General features: G+C 47.1%; 1 protein-coding gene across 1 annotated transcript; it reads right to left on the bottom strand.

Annotated features, from left to right (window-relative positions):
- Positions 1-10,776: 10,776 nt before the first annotated feature.
- Positions 10,777-20,789, bottom strand: MED8 (mediator complex subunit 8). The gene is made up of 7 exons (XM_033000758.2): positions 20,714-20,789; positions 17,425-17,543; positions 16,229-16,373; positions 15,408-15,548; positions 14,919-15,000; positions 13,703-13,951; positions 10,777-11,252 (listed from the first exon to the last, which is right to left on the bottom strand). Exons 1-7 carry the CDS (start codon positions 20,717-20,719, stop codon positions 11,188-11,190), a joined length of 807 nt encoding a protein of 268 aa, XP_032856649.2. The 5' UTR covers positions 20,720-20,789; the 3' UTR covers positions 10,777-11,187.
- Positions 20,790-20,805: the final 16 nt, after the last annotated feature.

Here is a 20,805-nt window from a genome sequence, read left to right on the forward strand (position 1 = left end):
TGTCTCCTGAAGATGGGTGACCAGGAGTGGTGACAGGCTTTGTGCTCTCACACAGGTGAGAGTTCCCTGTCTGGATACAGCCAGGGCTGCCCTTGCCCTTCTCAGTCCCTCTTTGCAGTGACAGCTCAGAGTCACTCTGTGGCCGGTTATTCCTGTAACTCCTCTTCTTCAGGTGCTTGCAGCTCACAAAATCCCCAAAATGAAGTAAAGAACTGCACTCCTGGTGACTTTCATGCCTTTTTTTTGGTGGTATAACATTCCTTTACTTTCCCCTACAGTGCCAATGCATCACAATATTCTGATTTCACCAGATTACATCTAATATCTGTGCCAGTCCTTAAGGAAATCAGTTTATAAGAACATCCACAAAGTACCTCAGTAGTAACCTTAGCCGTGTCCTGATATGTTCTCTTTCACCAGGCTCCGCTTTCATCTTGACCTTAGCCACTCCTTCCCACATGAAATTCCTGTGCTTGTTTCTGCCCCAACATCTACCAAGGTTCCCAATTGGCCCCAAGGTTCCCAGCTGCTTCCCTGGAGTCCACACAGGGCCTATAGCTTTATAGAAAGGGATTTTTAACTATCAGGTTAGTCAGACATAATAGACTACATTTTATGCCACTTCCCATTTCCTGTCCATGTGCTGCGTTACTCTTTAACTGAATAATGTTAACATCAATCCGGCAGCCCTGCAGCTGTCTGGATCACTCTTTCTCCCTTGTTAAGTACAGGCATCACTCTTGTTTGCTGTTCTTCACTTCTTTCTCTTTTTTATCCCCCTTTTATTTTGTACCATTACTCTATTTTTAGTCGATTCGTGGTCCAATTCAGTGGAAATCTTGCTATGTTGATTGTCATGAAATGAGAGGTCACCAGCGTATTCCTTCACACTCACTACTAGATATTTGCCACCTTGTATCCCACATCTCATAGCTTTCTCCAAGCATTTCTTCTCTCCTCTGGATCCACCCTTGCTGGCAGGCTTCTTAGGCTCTAACAATGAGCCCCAAATTGCACAGCCCAGCCTCTTCCTGCTATTGGAATAAATTTCCAGGTCACACTCTTTTCTTCTGCTCTGAATGCAATTTCTTTCTCCTCTCTCTCAGTCCTGGACTCTACTTCCCTGTTGTGTATTCTGTCTCCACCATTGTTCCTGTGTGGCATTGGCTCTTTAGTTTTTCCTTGCTACCGCAGCTTCCATTGTGCTCCTTAATTCTCCAACACATCAAATATGTTTTTCCGTTTCTCCTCTATTGGGTTTTCCTTTCACACTCACTTGCTTTGATGGGTTATATTTGTCTGCATGTCTGCCTTTTTTCACTTCTCATGCTCAGCGGGTGTCTTGCAGCCCCTTGTTGTTCCCCCTTCCCACCACACCCCTGGAGCTGCAGCAGCCTGGGCAGGAGCTCCAGCTGGTACAAGGACCCTGGTCTGCCAGAGCACTCGGGCTGTGGGCAAGTGGATCCGGCGTAGTGCTGGCCCAGTTAGGGCTGGACAAGGGGGTGATGCGGACTCCCCGCCAAACGCTTGGGGCCAGGCCTCCGGCAAGGACTTGACTAATCTTCTGTGTGTTGTTGATCTGGGTTTCTGCCTTTCTGCCTCTTTGGAAGCAGGGTAACATGACCACATGTAGCAAAGAAAACCCCTCAAAAATGAGGAAGGTGAGGGTGAGGGAGACAAGGCCAAAGTGATGTAAGCCATTGTGTACAGCCTGATGTTCCCAAAGCGTCTGGAGAGAGACTTTTATAAATGGATAGTTTTCTGCTTCCATCTTGAATCCTGCCTATGTGACCTGAAATCTGTGAGAGAAGCAGTTTGCAGGCAGCCCAGCGTGTCGCTCTGACTGCAGTCTGGAGTGCCAAACCAGAGATGATTGTGTCACAGGCCTGCACAAGGGTATCCTTCCTGCACCAACCACTCCTGCAGCAGGCAAAGCCCTACGGGTTATTAACGCTTCACCTGCAATTCAGGAAACAACCTGGCTGTTGTGCTCCTGGTCACAGCAGCCTGGGCTGCACCAGGCTCCAGTTTGGGAGAACTTAAGCTCCTTCCTCCATTGCTTATCCCAGAGAACAACACACCATTTCCATTCTAGCTTTACTGAGGGTCTTGTTGATCCTTCTCAACATGGAGATCTGATCAGATAGGGGTGTGTGAGTCTCTGCACTCCTCCTTTTTCATTGTTCCCTCCACCAGTCCTTGTCTTCTGCTTTCTCCTTGCTTCTTGCAGAGCCAGGTGCACCTCTCTTTCTCCTTGTTGCTCTGTCTTGGTGCAAAAAGCAGCACAAAGATGGAAGCTATCATCAGTGCAGAGGATTATCAGACTATCAGATGGGAAGGTCTGGAGGAACTAAGCACTGAAAAGGGAACTAAATTCAATGAAAGGTTATGACCTCAGAGATTGGTAGCATGTGATGAGAGATGCCTGTGCAGTTTTTCAGTGTTGCACCTTTTCTGGTGCTTGTCTTGAAGAGTGGCTTGGGATCACCATGCAGCTGTGTGGGGAAAAGGGGGTTTTCAGCCCCTCCAGGTGCTAAATTTCTCAGTTTTTCTGACAGAGATATAAATTCTCAAAATCCTGACTTTCTGGGGAACTAAAATATCTTTTTGATGATGTCTGATTTATATAGTCAGCTTATATTCTCTTATTCACTGATTTTATAACTATTATTTTTTTTAAATACTGAAAAATTTAATTGTGAGCTTTTTATGTGGCAAAAAATATTGACATTATTCAACTTGAAAAATCTAAAAGATAATAAAAAGACCAAATTAATTTAGTGATATTAAACATGTGCACTTGGTGCTGTAATTTTTCAGTAATGTATTTGACATATATAGTTAGCAAATTTACCTACCTTGTTACAGTTGGGGAGTGATTTCCAGATTGTCCCATCCTTTTCAATCCTGAAAAGCCAGCGATTTTGCATGTGATCAGATAAAAACACTGAATGTAAATTGGCTCTCTAATGTTTAACCCTTTTCACTTTCTCAGAAGTTGGACCTTAAAGCACTATCAACCACACATCATTGCTGTACACTTTCTCTGTGTCTCCATGACAAAAAATGGCAAGTTGATTATTCTGGCAACCACAAAATGTCCAGGAAATGCTCCTACACCACCTCTGTCCAAGAGAATAAAACAAGGCTTTCATAGCCACTAAAAGTGGAGACAGATGACACTACTCTGAGCCTGAAGGACCATTAAATGCCACGGCATCAGTTTGCGATTTCAACAGATAGAGATGGGCAGATAGGCCATGTCCAAATGCTCATGCTGACGTGCTGCCTCCTTCCACAGTTGGTATCAACATTACATGACTCCTCTTGTGAAAACTTTTGTCTGTTATTTATGCTGATTACATCATCCTGGCAGTAAAGGCCAATTACCCCATTGCTGTCAGTGTTGCCCTCTTCCCCTTCAGCCAGAAGAAATACCTTTACATCTGGAATCCAAAGTCCCTAGAAGCCCCTCAAGCTACCAGGAAACAATTCACAAGGTTTCTATAGCCAGCAGGCATGGAATCAGCCTGCTGAAATCCCTGCTGTAACATGATGCTGTAGCTTTACTTTAAAACATCACCTGGAAAAAGACATACTGTGAGATAAAAGGGAAGGCAAAAGCATCACCCAGAAGCTTACAGGCACTGTGGTGATGCACTGGAGCACAGATGCTTTGATGGCACACTTTCACCCTGGTGTGTTTAATTGCTGGACTTTGCTTGCCAGCTGGGGCAGGCAGCAGGCATGGCTGTGGCTTCCTGCTGGGACAAGAATTCTTTGTCAGCTGCATAAAAGCCAGCAGCCTCTCTGGTGTGAACCCTAAGACCCACCTCTGTGGGCGGGCAACATCACCACAACAATGTGTGACACCCTGGGGTCCTCCACGGACATGCCAGAAGTCTCAGCCCTCTCTGGACCTGCCAAAGCATCCCCACTTGTTCCTGCAGTCTATAGGATAACCTTATGGAACAGTGCTTCTTGTTCCAAATCCATTCAAATACTGGGTGGGGAACAGGCAGCAGAGCCATGGACAGAGTGAGGCACCCCAGGAGACTAAAAGCCTGAAGAAGCCCATTCTTCAGTGCCTCTGCATGGCAGCAGGCACAGCAGGGCAAGCTCAAGGCCCAGAACGAACTGGTGGGAGGCTGGAAAGGATCAGGAGGTTTGGGGGCTTCAACACGAGGCACAACACGAGCCCTTGGTCACCAATGCAAGTGTCTGTGGCTGGTAGGGACCTGAAAACTGCCCCTTCTCGGGGAGTTTTCAAGGCTGTCTCATGGGTACGTGATCCTGAAGCGACAAAATGCAGGTGGTGGGAAAGCCCTGATCCTGCTCATCCCCACAATCGCCCTTTCCACCTGAAGCCATTTAATTTTATCTCCGTGATTTAGAGCCCACAGGAGTTGATTGGCTCTCACAACCTGTCCCAGACTGCCCGGAGCCTGAGAGAGCAGCTTGGCAAAACCAGGTGACTTCTCCATTCCTGACAGTCAGTTGGGATTACAATCAGATGTGGTGACTTGACACCCACATGCCACACTCCACAACTGTGTCCCAGGGCTGCCCCCTCAATGTGTGGTGCAGCAGCACCACGCAGCTCCACGGAGTGAACAAAGCCAGAAGAAAAACCCCTCCCAAGTGCTCCAGGCTTTTCTGGAGACTTTTCTGGAAAGACTCATCCTTGGCCTGCAGTGGGCACAGAGTCCCGAGTGGACGCTGCGGGGGCCGGGGGTCCCAGGTGCTGCAGCTTGGCTGTGGGGCAGCCGAGCTGTGGGCCAGCGCCGGTGCAAGCTGCCAGGCATCAGGCTGAGCACACTGATGGTTGCTCTGCAGGGACTAAGCCACATAAAGGACATTGTCAGAGCAGAGGATTGTTCTGGGAGAACAGGCCACACAAAGAGGGATTGTTTTGCTGTGAAATGAGGCCGTGTTTTAGCTCCAGCCGGGGCTGGGCTTTGCCTGCCTGTCCGGGCTGCAGGCTGGCGGGGGATGCTGCCTGCTGTCCTCCCCAGCCTGCCTGGCATCTTCTCTGCTTCTGAGGTTCTTCACTGGCACAGTCAGCAGCACAGTACGTGCCCTGAGACCCACAGTAGGTAGGTAGGAAAAGGAAATTGAGGGATAAGAGAACTTGTGGCAGGTCTTGCTGTGGGTTTCTGCACCTGCCTGGCAGGTCCGAGGGACACAGGGGCAGGGGAGAGCAGCAGTGGGGCAGCTCCCTCAGTGAGGGCCTGTAGTGTTTCTCCCAGATAGCCAGGAGCAACCGACCTCCCTTGAAGGGACAGATATAACCAGGAGGGAAACAGAGATATGCAGTAAACTGCTCTGAGACAGTGGACAGAGAACATAGTGGTCTCCTTTCTGCAGATACCTCTCCAAAAACTGTTGATGGTGAACATCACAAGCCTCCTTGTATGCCCTCATGCCTGCACTGTGTGTGGAGACAAGCATCTTGCATTCAGGACCCAGCAAGACACAACAGGGAACACAGGACACGAAGAAGCAAAGGAGGGGGGAGCTGCATGCTCAAAATGTGCGTTGGAACATTCCTATTAATCCCTATTTTTTTATTCTCTATGTGAGTGAATACAAATGGTTAAGAGCGACGGTGGGCGCACCCACAGAGGCTTCATGTGAGTCATTCCTGGCTCTGAAGCTTCAGCAGCCCAGGTCTCCGGGTTCTGCTGCCCGGCTCTTCCTGCCCACAGACCAGCGCTGCCCAGCTCCCTGCCCAGCCCCAATGCAGCTTCAAAATAACCCCCACAGACAGCAGTGATGCCCCTTTGGCCCAAAGCATGGCCAGCAAACACTCAATGAAAAAAATAATGCAAAAGTATCCTGGGGCACAGTCTCTACTCAGAGGAATGGAGCTGCCATGCCAAGTAGGACCTTAGCACCACTGCTAATTTGGTGCAGAAACTGCTTGGACATGACAGTAACAAAGGGAGAAGCCTTATGGCAAGCAGGTAAATCAGTGACAGAATCTGAGCAGCAGCAACAAGATAGCTGCTGCAGGAACTACAGCTTTTGACCCCCTGACTTTGGAAAATATGCATCTGAGTCAGAAAAATACATGCAGTGATTTCCTTTCTTTAAAAAACAGACACAAAAAAAAAAAAAAAAAAAAGATAACAAAAGCTTCTTCAACGGAGCCAGTCAGCACACTTTGCATTACTCTTACATGCTCCTTCACGTACAGGGTTACCCCTGAGCAAATTGCAGAAGGTTTTCATTAATTTCTAAGTGCAGGTTTCCACCAAGGCAATGATCATGGATCCAGCCAGAGTGCTACAGCATCATAAGGACAATAAATAAACTGTGGAATCACATCAACCTGAACTATTTTTATTGTATATATTACAAATACATCCAAACATCCCATCTCTTGAGCATGTACTTTTACTACCACAGCATCTGGGTGAGGTATAAAGTGGTGACATTTTACTTCTAAGACAGATGAAGATTTATTGCACTCGGATGGAAGGAAGAGCTCCATGGGATTTTTCCAAAGCGCCTGTATATTCATTTGTAGGCATCAGCTGTCACATAGACATGCTGTGGCTCTCCTGGGGCCACCAAGCTCATGGGGGGACCCCAGGTGAAGGCAGAGAGCCAACCTGCAGTTTCTGCTTCCACCACTTCTCTGTTTTCCCTCTGTTTGTGCCTTTGACTTTCAAGCAGTTTCCAAGCGTTTCAATGGCCAGTTCAGAGGCACATTTTGCTGCTGTTTCCATGTGTTTGTCTCTCCTCTATAAGCTGCAGGTGAAGCTGCTTCGGGAGCAATGCAGATGCAAAACCTGGCTTACAGCTTCTTGGCAGCACACACCCCATTATGTTGCTTTTTATCATAAAAATTGCTCATGCTCCCTCCACTCAACCACCAGAAGACTTCTTCTTTGGTCCCAGATGTCTGTGTCAGAGAGGCCCCATCCTAGCAGGAAGATGGAAACCAGTCTCCAGCCCATGCCAAGACCCTGCCTTCCTGCCTCGGTTGCGGTACAGAGAGGGAACTGCAGAGGTTCCCCTCCCTCAGCTGCCCCCCACCTTTTTAGTCACGTCTCCTCTCATGCCTTACCTACATCACCTCTGTTGTAAAGACTTAATGGCACCCACTTAAAAGATCTGTAGGTTAAAAAAAAAAAAACAAAACAACAAAAACAAAACCCCAAAGTGTTATGGTTTTCTTTTTTAAACAAAAGAAGACCCCTGTGTGCACACCTCTGCCTGGGGATGGGACAAGAGAACAAACACGTGGCAGATGTTAGTCATGCTGATCGGTGGATGCAGAGATACAGGGAAGTGGTGGCACCACGCCGAGCTTCAGGGCTTCCAGAGGCGAGCCGGCCCAGGGCAACAGCAGGGCAGGCTGCGGGCACCACCCAGCATGGCTGGATGCACGATACGGGCTGGGAACGGTGGGACTGCAGATAGCTGGGCAGGAAGGAAAGGCAATAAATATCTCGCTCCTGCATTTGGGAGGAAGCCAGATGAAGCATTCCTGTCATGAGGGTGAATCACTTTCCACGCGAATAGTAACTCAGGAAGATGTTAACAGTTGCATGAGACAAATGTTAAAAACTCAGCAGTCCGGGTATCCTGCATCTCAAAATTAAAAAAAAAAAAATCTGTTTTTAAAAATCCAGACAATTAATGCTGGCATTCAGTAAGACAAGGAAGGCTGGAGAAGCTCCAGAAAACAATCAATCTGTTGTTATGCCAGCATTTTAAAAAAGTAAACAGGATGGCCTTGTAAACAGGTGTGTCTATTTGACAGTCATCCCATGCAAAATAATGAACAAAAAATATGTGATCGTATCGAGACTTAAAGCAGAGAAATATAAATACCAATCATCAGGGATTACGGACAATGAACCTGTCAAACCAACACAGTAATTTTTTTGACACTGTATATGCTCTTAAATATCGGAGAGCGAGCTGGCTGGCACGGCAGCATGTGTGATCAAGGAACAAGAGCGCCGGCGTCCTGGCCAAGTGCGAGGCAGCAGAGGAGATGCTCCTCAGGGAATTGGTGCTGAGGATGTGTTTCTAGCAGGGAGTGCTAAATAGTGTAAAGCTGGTGACCTGGAAAGAAATGAAGTCATGACGGGTAAAGCATGCTGTCCTGGGAGCCAGGGGCACGTCAGCGATCTGGAGCCCTTGGGCTCCCTGGGGCAGTGGGGCCACCCCGTGAAAGGTGTTCATCTTCTGCACTAGAGCCTAACCGGTACCAGGGGGGGACTGGGGGGCCAGAGCAAACCAGTGCCCATACTCTCCATCACACTCCCCCACCCAAGCTGGGGCCCAGGCAGCCCGGCAGTGGCTGCCGTGCCAGGGCTGAGCCTCCTCCCTGACAAAATTACCCTACTAGGAAGGGATGAATTCTGAAAGGAATTGGACAAGGCAGGGAAAAAAACCCCGAGGGCTCAGCGTGGCAGCACATCCCATGCTTGCGGGGAGAGTGTGCTTCCCCGATCGCCTGCTTGTCCCCTGCCACAGCAGGGCACAGACCAAGCCTTTGCCCTGACCCAGCAGGGCAGTGCTTTTATTCTGACACAGTGCACTGGGAACAGTGAATCCCTGTTGGACGTGCAGGCCATGATGACAAGCAGTGGACCATGAATTTCCACTGTGACTTTATGGGTAAAAGGCCTGTTCCTGTTCCCTGTTTAAACATTCAAGCACTGGCAGTGACTGGACAAGAGGTTAAAGTCGCTCTGCATTCAAAATTCCCATCCCCACAATTAGAATAGCATGTCCTAGTCCAGTGTCCCAAAGGACACAGATGCATAAGATTTGGACATGAGCCAAGAAGTGGAAAATGGAAAATATGCCTTAAAGCGAAAGGGACTTTCATCAGTTCAGTTTATCGTAAAAAAAGGATCACAAAAGCTTGATCATAATATCCGACTCCTCTCTCTGGGACTAACAACTCAGGGGCTCACTCCCTAGCTGAGAAGATCCAGTGACTTGAAGAGAATTAAGGAAATGCAGCCTCACTGTAAGGTGCAATAAGAAAATTAACCTTTAGAACAACCTGCCAGCCACTGTAGCAGAGATGTATCAGTTCAAGATCAACTGTTTTCCTAACAACAGTGCTCTAATTTACACAAGAACTAATTCAGGGCAGCCTGTCATGCAGGAAGTTACACTGGCGAGCCTAGCCGGCCTCCCCGGCTCTATAATCTACGGAAAAAAACCCTGCCTGTGTTTCCCTTCCTCCCGTCCAAGTGTGTGAAAGGTCTGGCCTGCCCCACTGGAGGCGTTTTCGGGAGAGCCAGGTTAGCGCGGGTAACAGGCAGCCACGCTCTGCCTGTGCCCCTGGCTGCCCGAACCACCCCGACCAGCCGCTGGCCCTGGGGCTCCTCTGCTGAGACGTTTTAGCTTTATAAGGAAGCCAGTCTGGGGGGACAAACTGAAGCAGCATCCTAGAGCTGAGGCACCACGGATGACGAGTGCCAGGGATCTGACACATGTTCCTCTGACAGTTTTCTGCCTTCCTTCCCAACCAAAGCAGGGACTGAGATAAGAGCAGGGAACAGCAGTCCCCACGGAGCTCAGCCCATCACAGGGCATAGCCCTGCAGGCTCTGACTCCCCTGCCATCAGGCTCCAGGCATCGCACAAAACCCTCGCACCGGAGCCAGCAGCTTGCCCCTGCCTTCCCACCATCACCCCACGGCAGTTAGTGACTCCCAAGAGAGCCAGGAGCTCCGTGGTTGTTAGGAGCAAAAAGCAATCCCATCGGTCTGGCTGGGCTGGTGCCACTGCAGACACATCGCTGGGTTTATTCATAGTAGAGCAGCTTTGCTTATCATATAGGCTGCTTGTACATCCAGCTCAGCTTTCCACTTACCAGCTCAGTGTTTTTCAAGGGCTTGCACATCAAAATGGGTCAGTAACTGCCCCAGTCACAGCTTTGTGGAAGGTTTTGTTTTGGGAGAACAGCCCACAGCCTCCACAAATAAGCTGGATCTGATTAGCTCAGAGGCAAGCAGTGCAGGAGCAGCTGCAGGCTGTATCTGCTGAGTGGAGATTTCCTCACCCGTAAGATTGCTGACAGATGCTATTGAGTAAAACACAGTGCTGGCTTTCACCACAAGTCAAAAGGGAAGTCCAGGCAAGAGCAGCAAGAGGCATGATGGTTGTCTTTAGCATAGTGCTGTACGTACCGATATGGTCCGTGGGCATGCGTCCCCACCCTTTAGTCTCAGAGGAATCTTTCATTAGGCAGATTGTATGTTACAGCTCAAGGGCAGAAAGTAGAACAGGGATGGCTTCACAGTGCCTGGTTCTAAAGAGAAATGGGCCGGACCTCACAGCCTGGCCAATTCGGAGGTGCCACAGTCCTGAACAGACTGAAATACCTCTCTGAAGTGATGAACTAATCCTGAAGTAGCTAAGAAACTTTATAGAAAACACAGAAGCAGAGAACTATGGAAGTGAAATCAGATCCAGCTGGGCTTTGCAGCAGCATCAGAATACAAAAGCTCTGTGCTTCTGTTCCTGAAATGCTGCCTTCTTGCTGTGGGACTTGTAATAGTCTTTCCCAGTATTTTGCTTTCTGGGGAATAGTCATAATGGGTTTACAATGAACAAGATGTTTACTGCTCATATTTGTACCCTGCTGACTCACTTTATAACAGCTCTTTAGGCATAAGCCTGCAGCTCCAGCACTCAGCCTCCAACATTTTCTGTGTAATTTAGATTGGAGCTGTTCTATAGCCTTAACCAAAGGGAAATGAGAGTCTTTATGACCCAAGAGATGGACACCAGTGTCTCACTGTGTGCATAACAAGGTCTTTAATCAACAAGAGGGACTAAAGAACATCCCAAGTGAACAAACAGAAGCAAGGAGCAGAGTGCTCTGAGCGGCTCTTTAGATTCTGTATCAGGGATAGTTGTTCTCCAGGCCAGACCAGAAGAACATGGGATTGATACTAGACACAAAGTCCTTTGCTCTGACTGAACAGAGAAGTACTTGTGCCCAGGAGACATGGCCACTAGCAGCTCCACACAAGCCACCCAGCACTAAATAAAATGCAGGGAAGGGCCTCATAACCCCTGTCTCCCTCGATATGGTGTGTGGATATGTGAAGGGACTTGGAAGTCCTAAAAGGAATCCAGGTGTGGTGGCTGCAGCAGGAATAATGCTGGTAACTGCTGTTCCCTGCGTCTGGTTCATCTCAGCTCATCTCTGATATGGATGCATTGAGGCAGATTTGATGTTTGTTTTTATGCCACTCGGCATTTTTCCTGGAGAGAGAAAAAAAGAAATAGAAAAAGCAATGCAAAATCAGCTATATGAGAAGACATTTGCTCAGGAGCATGCAAGACTCACAACAACCCTGTCTGGGATTTTCCTGTTCCATTCCAAATACTACACTAGGCTTACCTGCTATAGCATCTTTCAGGTTCTGACCTAACACAATCAATCTCTTCTACAAATTGGTATCTTTCTCTGTTGAGAAATCTCCTTGACAAGTCCTGTGCCTCCCTGCTATCCCTTCAAATTCTATCCTTGTTCCATCTTAAAGAAGCCTTTCTCTTTGTCAGAAGGCTGCTAAAGGAGTGTGGAACTTGTTCAGTCTCACAGAAGTTGCTGGCAGCAGCACTCACAGAAGTACCCAGACTCATCTCCACTTCCTTTTCAGAGAGGCAAACTTAAGGAGTTTGTAACCCCTTCCACATAGCATTATTTATAGTAAGGGCGTATATTTAAATTACTAAGCCTCTCTCAGATCTCTTGATTTCTTTTAACCACATCCACCCCTTGGGCATTATTACCCTTTGCTGATAGCAATGACACATGAGAGTGTGTTCAAAGACATCATACTAGCAGCTTACAGTAAGTGTACAGAGACACACAAAACTAAGATGATCAGAAAAATAAACAAAAAGACAGCAATTAAAGAGCAATACAGAGGAATATTCAAAGAACGTTCCTTTGGAAAGTGGAATGTGTGTTCAAATTAGAACAAAGGACAACTTCTGAAGAATAAAACTGTAGTGCAACAGGACAAGAAAAGATTTGATGAGCAGTAGTCTCAAACCAAACTCTGACTTAATAAGTGCTGTCAAGATATACTTTATTCTTGTATTTTTTCAGCCTCGGCTATGGGCACTATCAAAATCAGGACAGTGGGACTGACCTTTGGTGAAACCCAGAATAGCTGCTCTTACCAAAAGGGAACTTCCCGGTAGCAAAGGCTGGAGAAGTGCTCTTGTTACCAGCACACTCTGCTTGATGTACAGAAGTGACTGTCTTCCCATCCTGGAGACAGTGTTTGTGGGTATGCAGCCAGAAACCACAGGGGCCTTCTTTGTTTCCAAGTCACAGTGGAAATTACTTTCTAACTCTTACACAAATACATAATTAACTTAGGATTAATATTGTTGCTCAAGTTCATTTCAGAACAACAGTCATTATAAAGGCAAGAAAACACCAATTAGGATATCCGATATCCAAAATCTCAATTAGCATGAACACAAGAATGACACTACAGGGTTCAGCCTATAGGTCCCCCAGGACAAACCCATTCCTGACAGCAGAGACGTTCAAGGAGGAATACCAGAACATGGCAAGCCTGCAGTGATACCTCTGCAGAACACCCCCCCAGCTTCTAATATATTGTGGCTCAGGGACTTGGAGTAAGATGGTATCTTCAGAATTAGCTGTTGACTGATTTTCCATCCAGAAATTTACCTACTTACTTTTCCATCTCATATAATTTCAACTCCTGACCACACACTTGGCAATGTGCTCTACAGTGTAATTATTTAGTATTCAGAAAAGTATCTCCCTTTTGTTCTGAATCTATAAGCTGGTATTTTCATTGGTGCATTTTCATCGATCTTTCTGTATCATGGGAAGGAGCGAACAATCATTCCCCATTCACTTGCTGTATAAAATTTGGGATTTTATGGGCTTCCATACTTTCTTCTCCCTACCCCAAAGCCACCCCCAGTAACAGAGAGGAACTCCACATAATATTACAGGTGTGGATGCCCCATGGATTTACATAATGGCCTAATGATATCCTCTATTTCTTTGTTCCTTTTCTAGTAATTCCTAACATTTGGTTTGCAATTTTGCCACAACTGAACATCTGATTAATGTCTTTACAGAACTATTACATCATGCATGTATTTCCCAGATACAAGTAACTAGGTTAGAGTCCAGGTGCTGGACATGTAAAGTCAAATTGCTATGTCTATGTGTATCACTTTAATACAAATATAATCTACTATTATTAAGACACTTGGTATATGAAATCCTTCTGTGACTCTTTACAGACAGCTTTTTTTTTTTCCTTAACTTAAATAACTCATTATCATAAAACTTTTCCACTTTATCGACTACCTTCAACTTAAATTTGACAGCAAAAGCCCCAGCATAGATTCCTATAAAACTACATTGTGATGTCCCTCTATATTGATTCCTATGCTCACTAAGTCTACTATTAAAACGGTCTTGCAGTGTGAGTTAAGCAGCTGAAGCGGGATGGCTGGGATCCATTTTAACCTCTGAGCCAATTTTAATCAGGTATTACTCCACTGTTACAACCTGACTCACGTTATTAAGGCCAGAAAGGAACCTCTTACTTGGCTAGATCTAAAAGGTGACTGGGGAAGAATCTCTACATCTGCATTTGTCTTTCTTGTTCCCTGCATTTCAATTGCTCTCAGATATGCAACTTATTTACCTGGCTGTCCTGCTTGTGCCATCTGCACTCCAGCCAGCATCGGCTGCTGCTGAGCTGGTGCACCCGACATTGGGACCTGCTGCATGCCTGAAGCACCTGCAATGATGGCACCAGCTCCTGGTTGGCCTGACTGGACAGATCCTCCAGAGCCAGGGGGTCTCCGGTTTGACAGTCCTTTCCCAAAGGCCACAGCTGCTACCAGTGCATTGGTATCTGCAGGGTTGAAAGTCTGCTTGTTCTGTCGTAAACCTGTAGAAAAGTAAGTCATTTTGGAGCATTTTAGCAACCAGGTCTAAAAAGGAGTGTAGCTGGTCCTGAATTTATTTTTCTGCTATTTTAGTACATACAATAAAGATCAGCTTCTGCAAGAGTCTCAGCAGGGTCAAAGAAGCTGCAAAATCCAGGGACAGTGGTCATCCAAGAGCTTCTCCACCGAAAGCAGGGCATAGGCTGCTCAGGGAAGGAGGACAGAACGAGCCAACTCCTCCACACCCATGAGAATGTTCCTACTAAATGCTCTTCTATGCTGAATCCTATGGCAGGTAGCAAGCACTGTGTTTTAGATAAACAATAGCAGCATTCCCTTTTGGAGGCTCGTAAGCAGCATGTTGTCTGCAAATTTTTCTACCACACACCTGCCCAGTTATACTATTAATCCTGGAAACCAGACAGAACCCATGCTTGCGTCTTTGCTTACACTATGTATGTGTCAAAGATGAAAAAAAAACAAAAAAACCCACAAACCACTACATTTCAGAGTTGTGCATAGCACTCCCTGGAATAATGAACAGCTGATGGTGAAGACCAATAAAATAAGGATGTCCAGCATCAGTCAGAACGAGAAAAGGTTGACCATGAGTCTGAAGCAGCCATCATCTAGAGGACAGCACACAAAAGCCTGCCAACAAACAGGTCGTGGAATCATTCAGAACATAACTAAAGAGTTTTCCATTCACTGCCACTGCATTTTCACAGCTATTTTTATTAATCCAAGTTGATTGGGACATTTTCTTGGTAAATAGTTACCACCTCCTCAAAGGGGGATATGGCAAATTAGAGGGTTCCAGGACAGCCAATCTTGCATCTTCTGGAATACTTTTGTCTACGCTGCTCATCTGCACTTCCCATGCTTCTGGCTCTTTGGTTTACCTATTTTGCCCCTACTCTCAAGACTGCTGCTTGGACCCCGTATCCCACTTCCACCTCAGTGACATACCTCCACTTTCGGATTCACGCTCCTCCTTACTGATTTTCTCCAGCAGATTTGAGCACATTTTGTTCAGACTTTGGATCTGTTTCTGCAAAATTAAAACCATCATAAACCACCAGGATACCTCCAATTCAGTATAAGTCAGCAAGGTAAATGAACAAGCTTTCTCTTCCCAGGGTCTATGTAACCAAACATGAGTATTTTGGTAGCAGAGCCTAGAGAGGCCAGTGCTAATGCACTACAGGGGGGGCACTACAGGGGTGGGACAGCCTTTGTCATGGCACCTCCTATGAACAGCCAGTGGGCTGCATACCCTTCGTTTGTGAAACTGTGGAGGAAAACAAACCTCCACTAAGGTCAGCTGGAGAAATCTCAGAGAGAACAGGACACAGCAAAAAAGAAAACTGTCAGAGGGAAAAGTGAAAGAAGCAGAGGTAAAGGGCATCTTGTGCCCTAGGACTAAGAGGCAGAGGTATCAAACTCTTCTTCACCTACCTGTGCCACATCAGGGCTAATTCGAGCTGCATCTGTGATCAGCTGCTTCTCTTGCTCCTCCACCTCAGGGTCAGGCTTAGTTCGAAGATGGTCAGGCACTACCTCATGGCTGAACACCGGCACACGCCCCTCTGTCTGCCGCTGCAATAGTTGGACAAGCCACACTCAGAGGCTCCTCCTGCAGCCCAGCACTCAGACAGCTCAAGAGCAGAGCACAGGCCATGGTGCTGGAACAAGGCTAGTAGCCTGCTGTGGGGAAACCCTGATATGGGGAGTATTAGGAAATTTCAATGATTTGTCTAGGAATTTGCACTGTGCCTGTTTAGTCAGTGCAACCTATGGGGGTCTGCAGTGAAATCTCACCAGCATGGCCATGATCAGTTGAAATGTTTTCTCAGTTGAGCAGAGAATAAACGTTACCAGTGCACACCAGAGGCTCTGTAACACACCCCGTGCTGGTCAGATGACAAACAGTGCACATCTAGATGCAGATGTCTAACAGAAAAAGCACAGCTTTGGCAGAGAAAACCAGGAGCTTGCAAGGAGACCTCCCAGTTACATAACAAGTCACTATCTCTTTCAGCCCCAACAGCATGAAAGTAACATATTTGTGAACAGGAACACCTGTAAAGTGTTTCCAGTGTAAGTGTTTGTAGGTAAAAGCCATGCAGCAAAGCAGCTCCCAGGCAGAACTACTCATCACCTTTTCTTTCTCTACATCCAGAGCTGAGGAATGCCAAGCACAAGGAATGGCAAGCTGGAGCACATACACAAGCCCTTTCTGGTACTCCAGGGCCAACATTCAGAGCGAAGTTTCTTACCATGATCTCCTCATCACGGTCTGGAGACAGCACTAGGGGTATGATAACCTGGTTTCGCAATAGTGGGGTCTTCTCGTGCTTTAGCACTTTATTCAAGGTGTTCAGCTGTCCTGAGAGCAATGCAAAGCTGTCCAGAACTGAAGGCCTGGGAAAGCAAATAAGGAGGACAGAACATGGAAAGGGATGCCACAGATGGCTTTTATCTCTTCTTCACTCAAATGTCTGAGAAGTGAGGAAATAACACTATTACTCCTCAAATCGGTCTACTCCAGACTGTAAGCAGTAAAACCTAGGGCTGAATGTGCAGGTGTGACAAATCCCAGTTCCTACTGCAAATAGCTCAAGGGCTGCAAATAGCTCGGGGACATTACAAGCAGCACCACTGGAAGCAGCAGTTGTTTGGGATTTCAGTAACATACACAGAAGCAATGCTTTCCTTATCACTAACTCTCCCAGTACAATTCTACAGGAAGGTCTGAGAAACAATTTAACTCCTACAGCCAAGAGAGACAATATTTATAGCTTGGCTACCCAGACTAAGCAATAATGAAGCAAAATAACTGATCATCTTGTCAAGGACAGCCCTTTCAACTTGCTCTCTCTGGGGGATTCATCACCTCTCCTGCCTTCTGAAACATTAACTATAAATGCTAACTGTCTGTGAAGCTTTGCTGCAGTGGCAGACACTGTCTAAGATACTCTATAGTTTATTAAGCTGTAGCTATAAAATCTTTATGCTCCATCAGGAAGAGAATGCCACCTTGCAAGTCTCTCAAACTATCTGGTAAAACATGCAGGACCAGGAAAACACAAGAGCTCAGTTTATACCAGAGCCAGAAGAAGACAGAAAGGTCAAGAAATGCAGAAAGAACCATTGCTCATTTTACAGTGTAGGTGTCTAAGATTTTGTCCAAGAAGCTTCCAGTCACTGCAGATGCAAGTCTAGTTCTCGTAAAGTGGCTAGAGTAAAAGGTGTTAGCATGACTCTATCACTATACAGCATGAAACCAGTGGATTTCAACTGGTTTTCTGGTGGAAGTCATGTAGTAGTTCCTCCAGCAGAAATGTGAAAAGCAAATTTAAACCTTCTGACAATAGTCTAATGGTCTTTATTTATATTTTGTGGTCCTTTGAGCTAAGTCTGGAATGGCTTCAGCAGTGATCGACAGTGCCCCCAGCTCTGTGAGACACCTTACCATGTGAGTCGGTCGTACTCATTCTCCAGCTTGTAGATAAAACTGACCAAAGAGTTCTTCAGGTCAGCCACCTGACTGATGAGCGCCTCCAGGGTCAGCTCCAGCTGCTTCTCCTCTCTCTAAAAAAAAGGCAAGAAAGACAAGGGATGAGAACAAATCTTCGCAACTTCTCAAGGTGTTATGGATCCACACACGTGCATCCATAGTCCAATCTCTCCTACAGAGAGCCTCCTTTTCAGGGGAAGCAAACAGAGACTCTGGAGATAAAAATCTTACGGTTTCACATTGACCCCTTCCCCCTGGGTTGGAACACTTAGGCAAGGGACTTGTGCCCAGGACAAACCCTTGGCTAGACGTCCTCTTTAAGATCTAGATGAGTGTAGTGAAGACATTATCACATATATCTGTTTTTTACCACATCGGGCAAGGTCATCAAAGTTAGCTCATACCACCTTTGTGAGCCATTTATGCTAACCTGCCTCGAAGCAGATTAGCATTCCCTCAACCTTTTTGACAGAAGATGTGGGCACAGTCATGTCTTCATCCAAAACAGCCCTTTGCAAAATGAGTATCAGATCCATGGCCTAAAGACTCCAGTTTCTGCATATCACCTCATCCTTTACTTTCTTCCTGCCCAAGTGCCACTTCCAGCTGCTAAAGAAACTGGCAGCTCCTACTCTACTTGTGCCTTCCCAGCTGTGGGAGGCCCTCCCATGACAGCAACGGCACATACCAACATACACACACGTCGCATCCTGCCTTTTGCTCTGGATTAAGTTGTTCAAATAACCTTTTCCACTACCTTCCCCTGGTGAGGGAGGATGGTGATGGACAAAGTGTCAGGACAAGGGATCTGTTGCCAAAGCCACCAAGGCATATTCGTGACTCTTGCAAAAACCCTGTAGAATCTTATCTATTCTAACTTGTTCATATGACAGTATTGTGCAAAACATAATTAAAGTCCCAGCCCTAATGAACTGCTCATGTAAGTTGAGAACTGTACAGTAATAATCCATGAGGAGGGTGGGACAAAGCAATCAAATAATAGAAAGGGAATGCCGATTGGGAAGGCAGATAGAGTGACTCAGGCTGTTGGCATGCTTGCTATTGGGTTTGTTGTTGTTCTGTTTAAATACACTGAACCAGGGTGAGCTTCACTGAAGCCATTATCAGGTATATTCCATTTCACAAGCACAGAAAATTATTCTATTTTATTTGAGTTTGACAAGACTATAAAGGTTTTTTTTTAGTAATCACTGATCAGACTTCACTTCACTTAACCACTGTAGAAGAAACAGCTGAGTCAACTTTGTTAAAATTTGATCCCTTCAATGGAGTGGATTCATGGAGCGGATTGCGGGGTGTTCCACCTCAAGATAAAAGCACTCTCCTCCATCTTGTGATGGGACTAGTCAGTTCCTGTGCAATTAAGAAATGAGTCTACAACTGTTTGTCTGCACTGTGTTTGTGCAAGAAGATTAACTAATGCCTGTATTACAAGTTGGGCTGGTAGCCAGTGTTTTACTGCAGGGGTGCCAGGCATTTACACCCACAACAATTCACCTGGCCCGTTGCCTGTGCTTATCCAAGAAGCCCTAAAGAGGATGAATGAAATCCTATTGCACATGCATTGCTCTTGTGGCAGCAGCATACGCCAAGCCTCCTTATTTCATAGGCTCTCTCCAAAGCCATTAAGAGCTGGAAGCAGATGTAAGCACTGCAAAGCATGCACACAATAAGACCAACCGGTGTTTCCAAGGAATGCTGTGCCTCTTGCAAGCATATGCTATATTCAAGCGGTGATTTAAGGAGTTTGTAGCAATACTAAATTGCCCCAAGAAAGTAAAGATAGGGCTTGTGGGAGGAGTTGCTGAAGGACCTCCCGATACGGAGCAACTGAGAGGTAAATGGTGAAATTCTGAGTAGGTAAACAGAAAGCAACACATCTAGCAACACAAAGGGGAAAAAAAAAAAAGCCCCAACAGTCCAGACTGTCTGTACACAATGCCATTCTCTGAGCTGATAACATTATCACTCATAAACAAGTCCTCAGGATTATCTGAGGGTATCCCATGAAAACATCTGCCCAAGGCTCAAAAAGCACTCAAAGAAGTAAAAGCTATAAGAGGATTTATTAGGAAAGCAACAGAAAACTAAGCATCATAATGTCATTGTATAAATGCATGCCTCATTTGCATCTCAAATATTATGTGTGACTCTCATCCCTCCAACTGAAAAGGGATATAGTAAGAATATGTACAAATAAAGACAACAGGATGATCAAGAATATTCATCAGTTTCATAGATGCAGCAGTGAAAAACAGAAAAGAGACACCAGTAAATGCAAGTGGCTGAAACGATGAGAGACAATGTAACAACCCTATCCATGAGGAATTGCTGGACAATCCATTTTCACTTTCTTTTCCAGCAGGACAAACCGGAGTCTTGCATGAAGCCAGCAGGCAGCGATTTCAAACAAACCAAAGGAGGTGGATCCTCACAGCCCGTTAACCTGTCATTAACCTCTGCAACTCTTTTCCATTGGACATTATTGTTTCTAAAAATTCACAGCACTTCAAAATGTAACTAGATCCTTCTTCCATCAACGAAAATTCAGTCAAGGCTATTAAACCCAAGGGATGTGCTGGCAATAGTTTATGCAGGATGATATCAGTGGCTTATTTTGCTCTCACAAATTCTTTTGGGCATTGGCTTCTCGGTTAGTGGCAAAGCCAGGCTGCCGGGTAGTTGGACCTTTGAAGACTCTTCCCCAGGGCCGCAGCAAGGGCTGAGAGGAAGAGGTGCACTCAGACAACCCTGCACACGCTCCCTCTACAGCCGTGTAGCAAGAGGAGGTTGTTGCACTAGAAGGCATCGTGCCAGCTGCTGGAGAGTGAGCTCGGTCCCCCCCCCACCCCGGCTGCTTCAGCCCGGGGCGAGTCCGAGCCCCGGGAGCCGGCCGACCGAGGGCGGGCAGGCAGCACCGCCGCAGCCCCCGCCAGGCCCGGGCCAAAGGCGGCCGCAGCGCCGGCCACCGCCTCAGGCCGAGCCCGGGGTGTCCGGCACAGCAGGCGCCGAAACGCGAGGCCCGGCCCCGCCGACCGCGCTGGCTCCCCGCCCGCCGCAAGGCCCCAGCAGCAGCCCGGGCGGGCCTGCAGCGTAGCGGGGCGCTTCCCCGCCCCCGGCCCGGTGCGGACCCCGGGCCGGCCCACACCCCGCTGTCCGCAGACGGGCCGCGGCCGCGCTCGGCCCCGGCCCCGGCCCCGGCCCCGGCCCCGGCGCCCCTCACCTGCATGGCGGCGCCGGCCCGTTGCCACGGGAGCGCGGCGCTTCCGGGTCAGCCGCGCGCAGCGGGGAGGGCGGGGCCGGGCGGGCGCGAGG

The sequence above is a fragment of the Tyto alba genome, unplaced genomic scaffold (genome assembly GCF_018691265.1).
Source record: "Tyto alba isolate M040663 unplaced genomic scaffold, T.alba_DEE_v4.0 Super-Scaffold_1000006, whole genome shotgun sequence".
NCBI classification, from domain to species: Eukaryota; Metazoa; Chordata; class Aves; order Strigiformes; family Tytonidae; genus Tyto; species Tyto alba.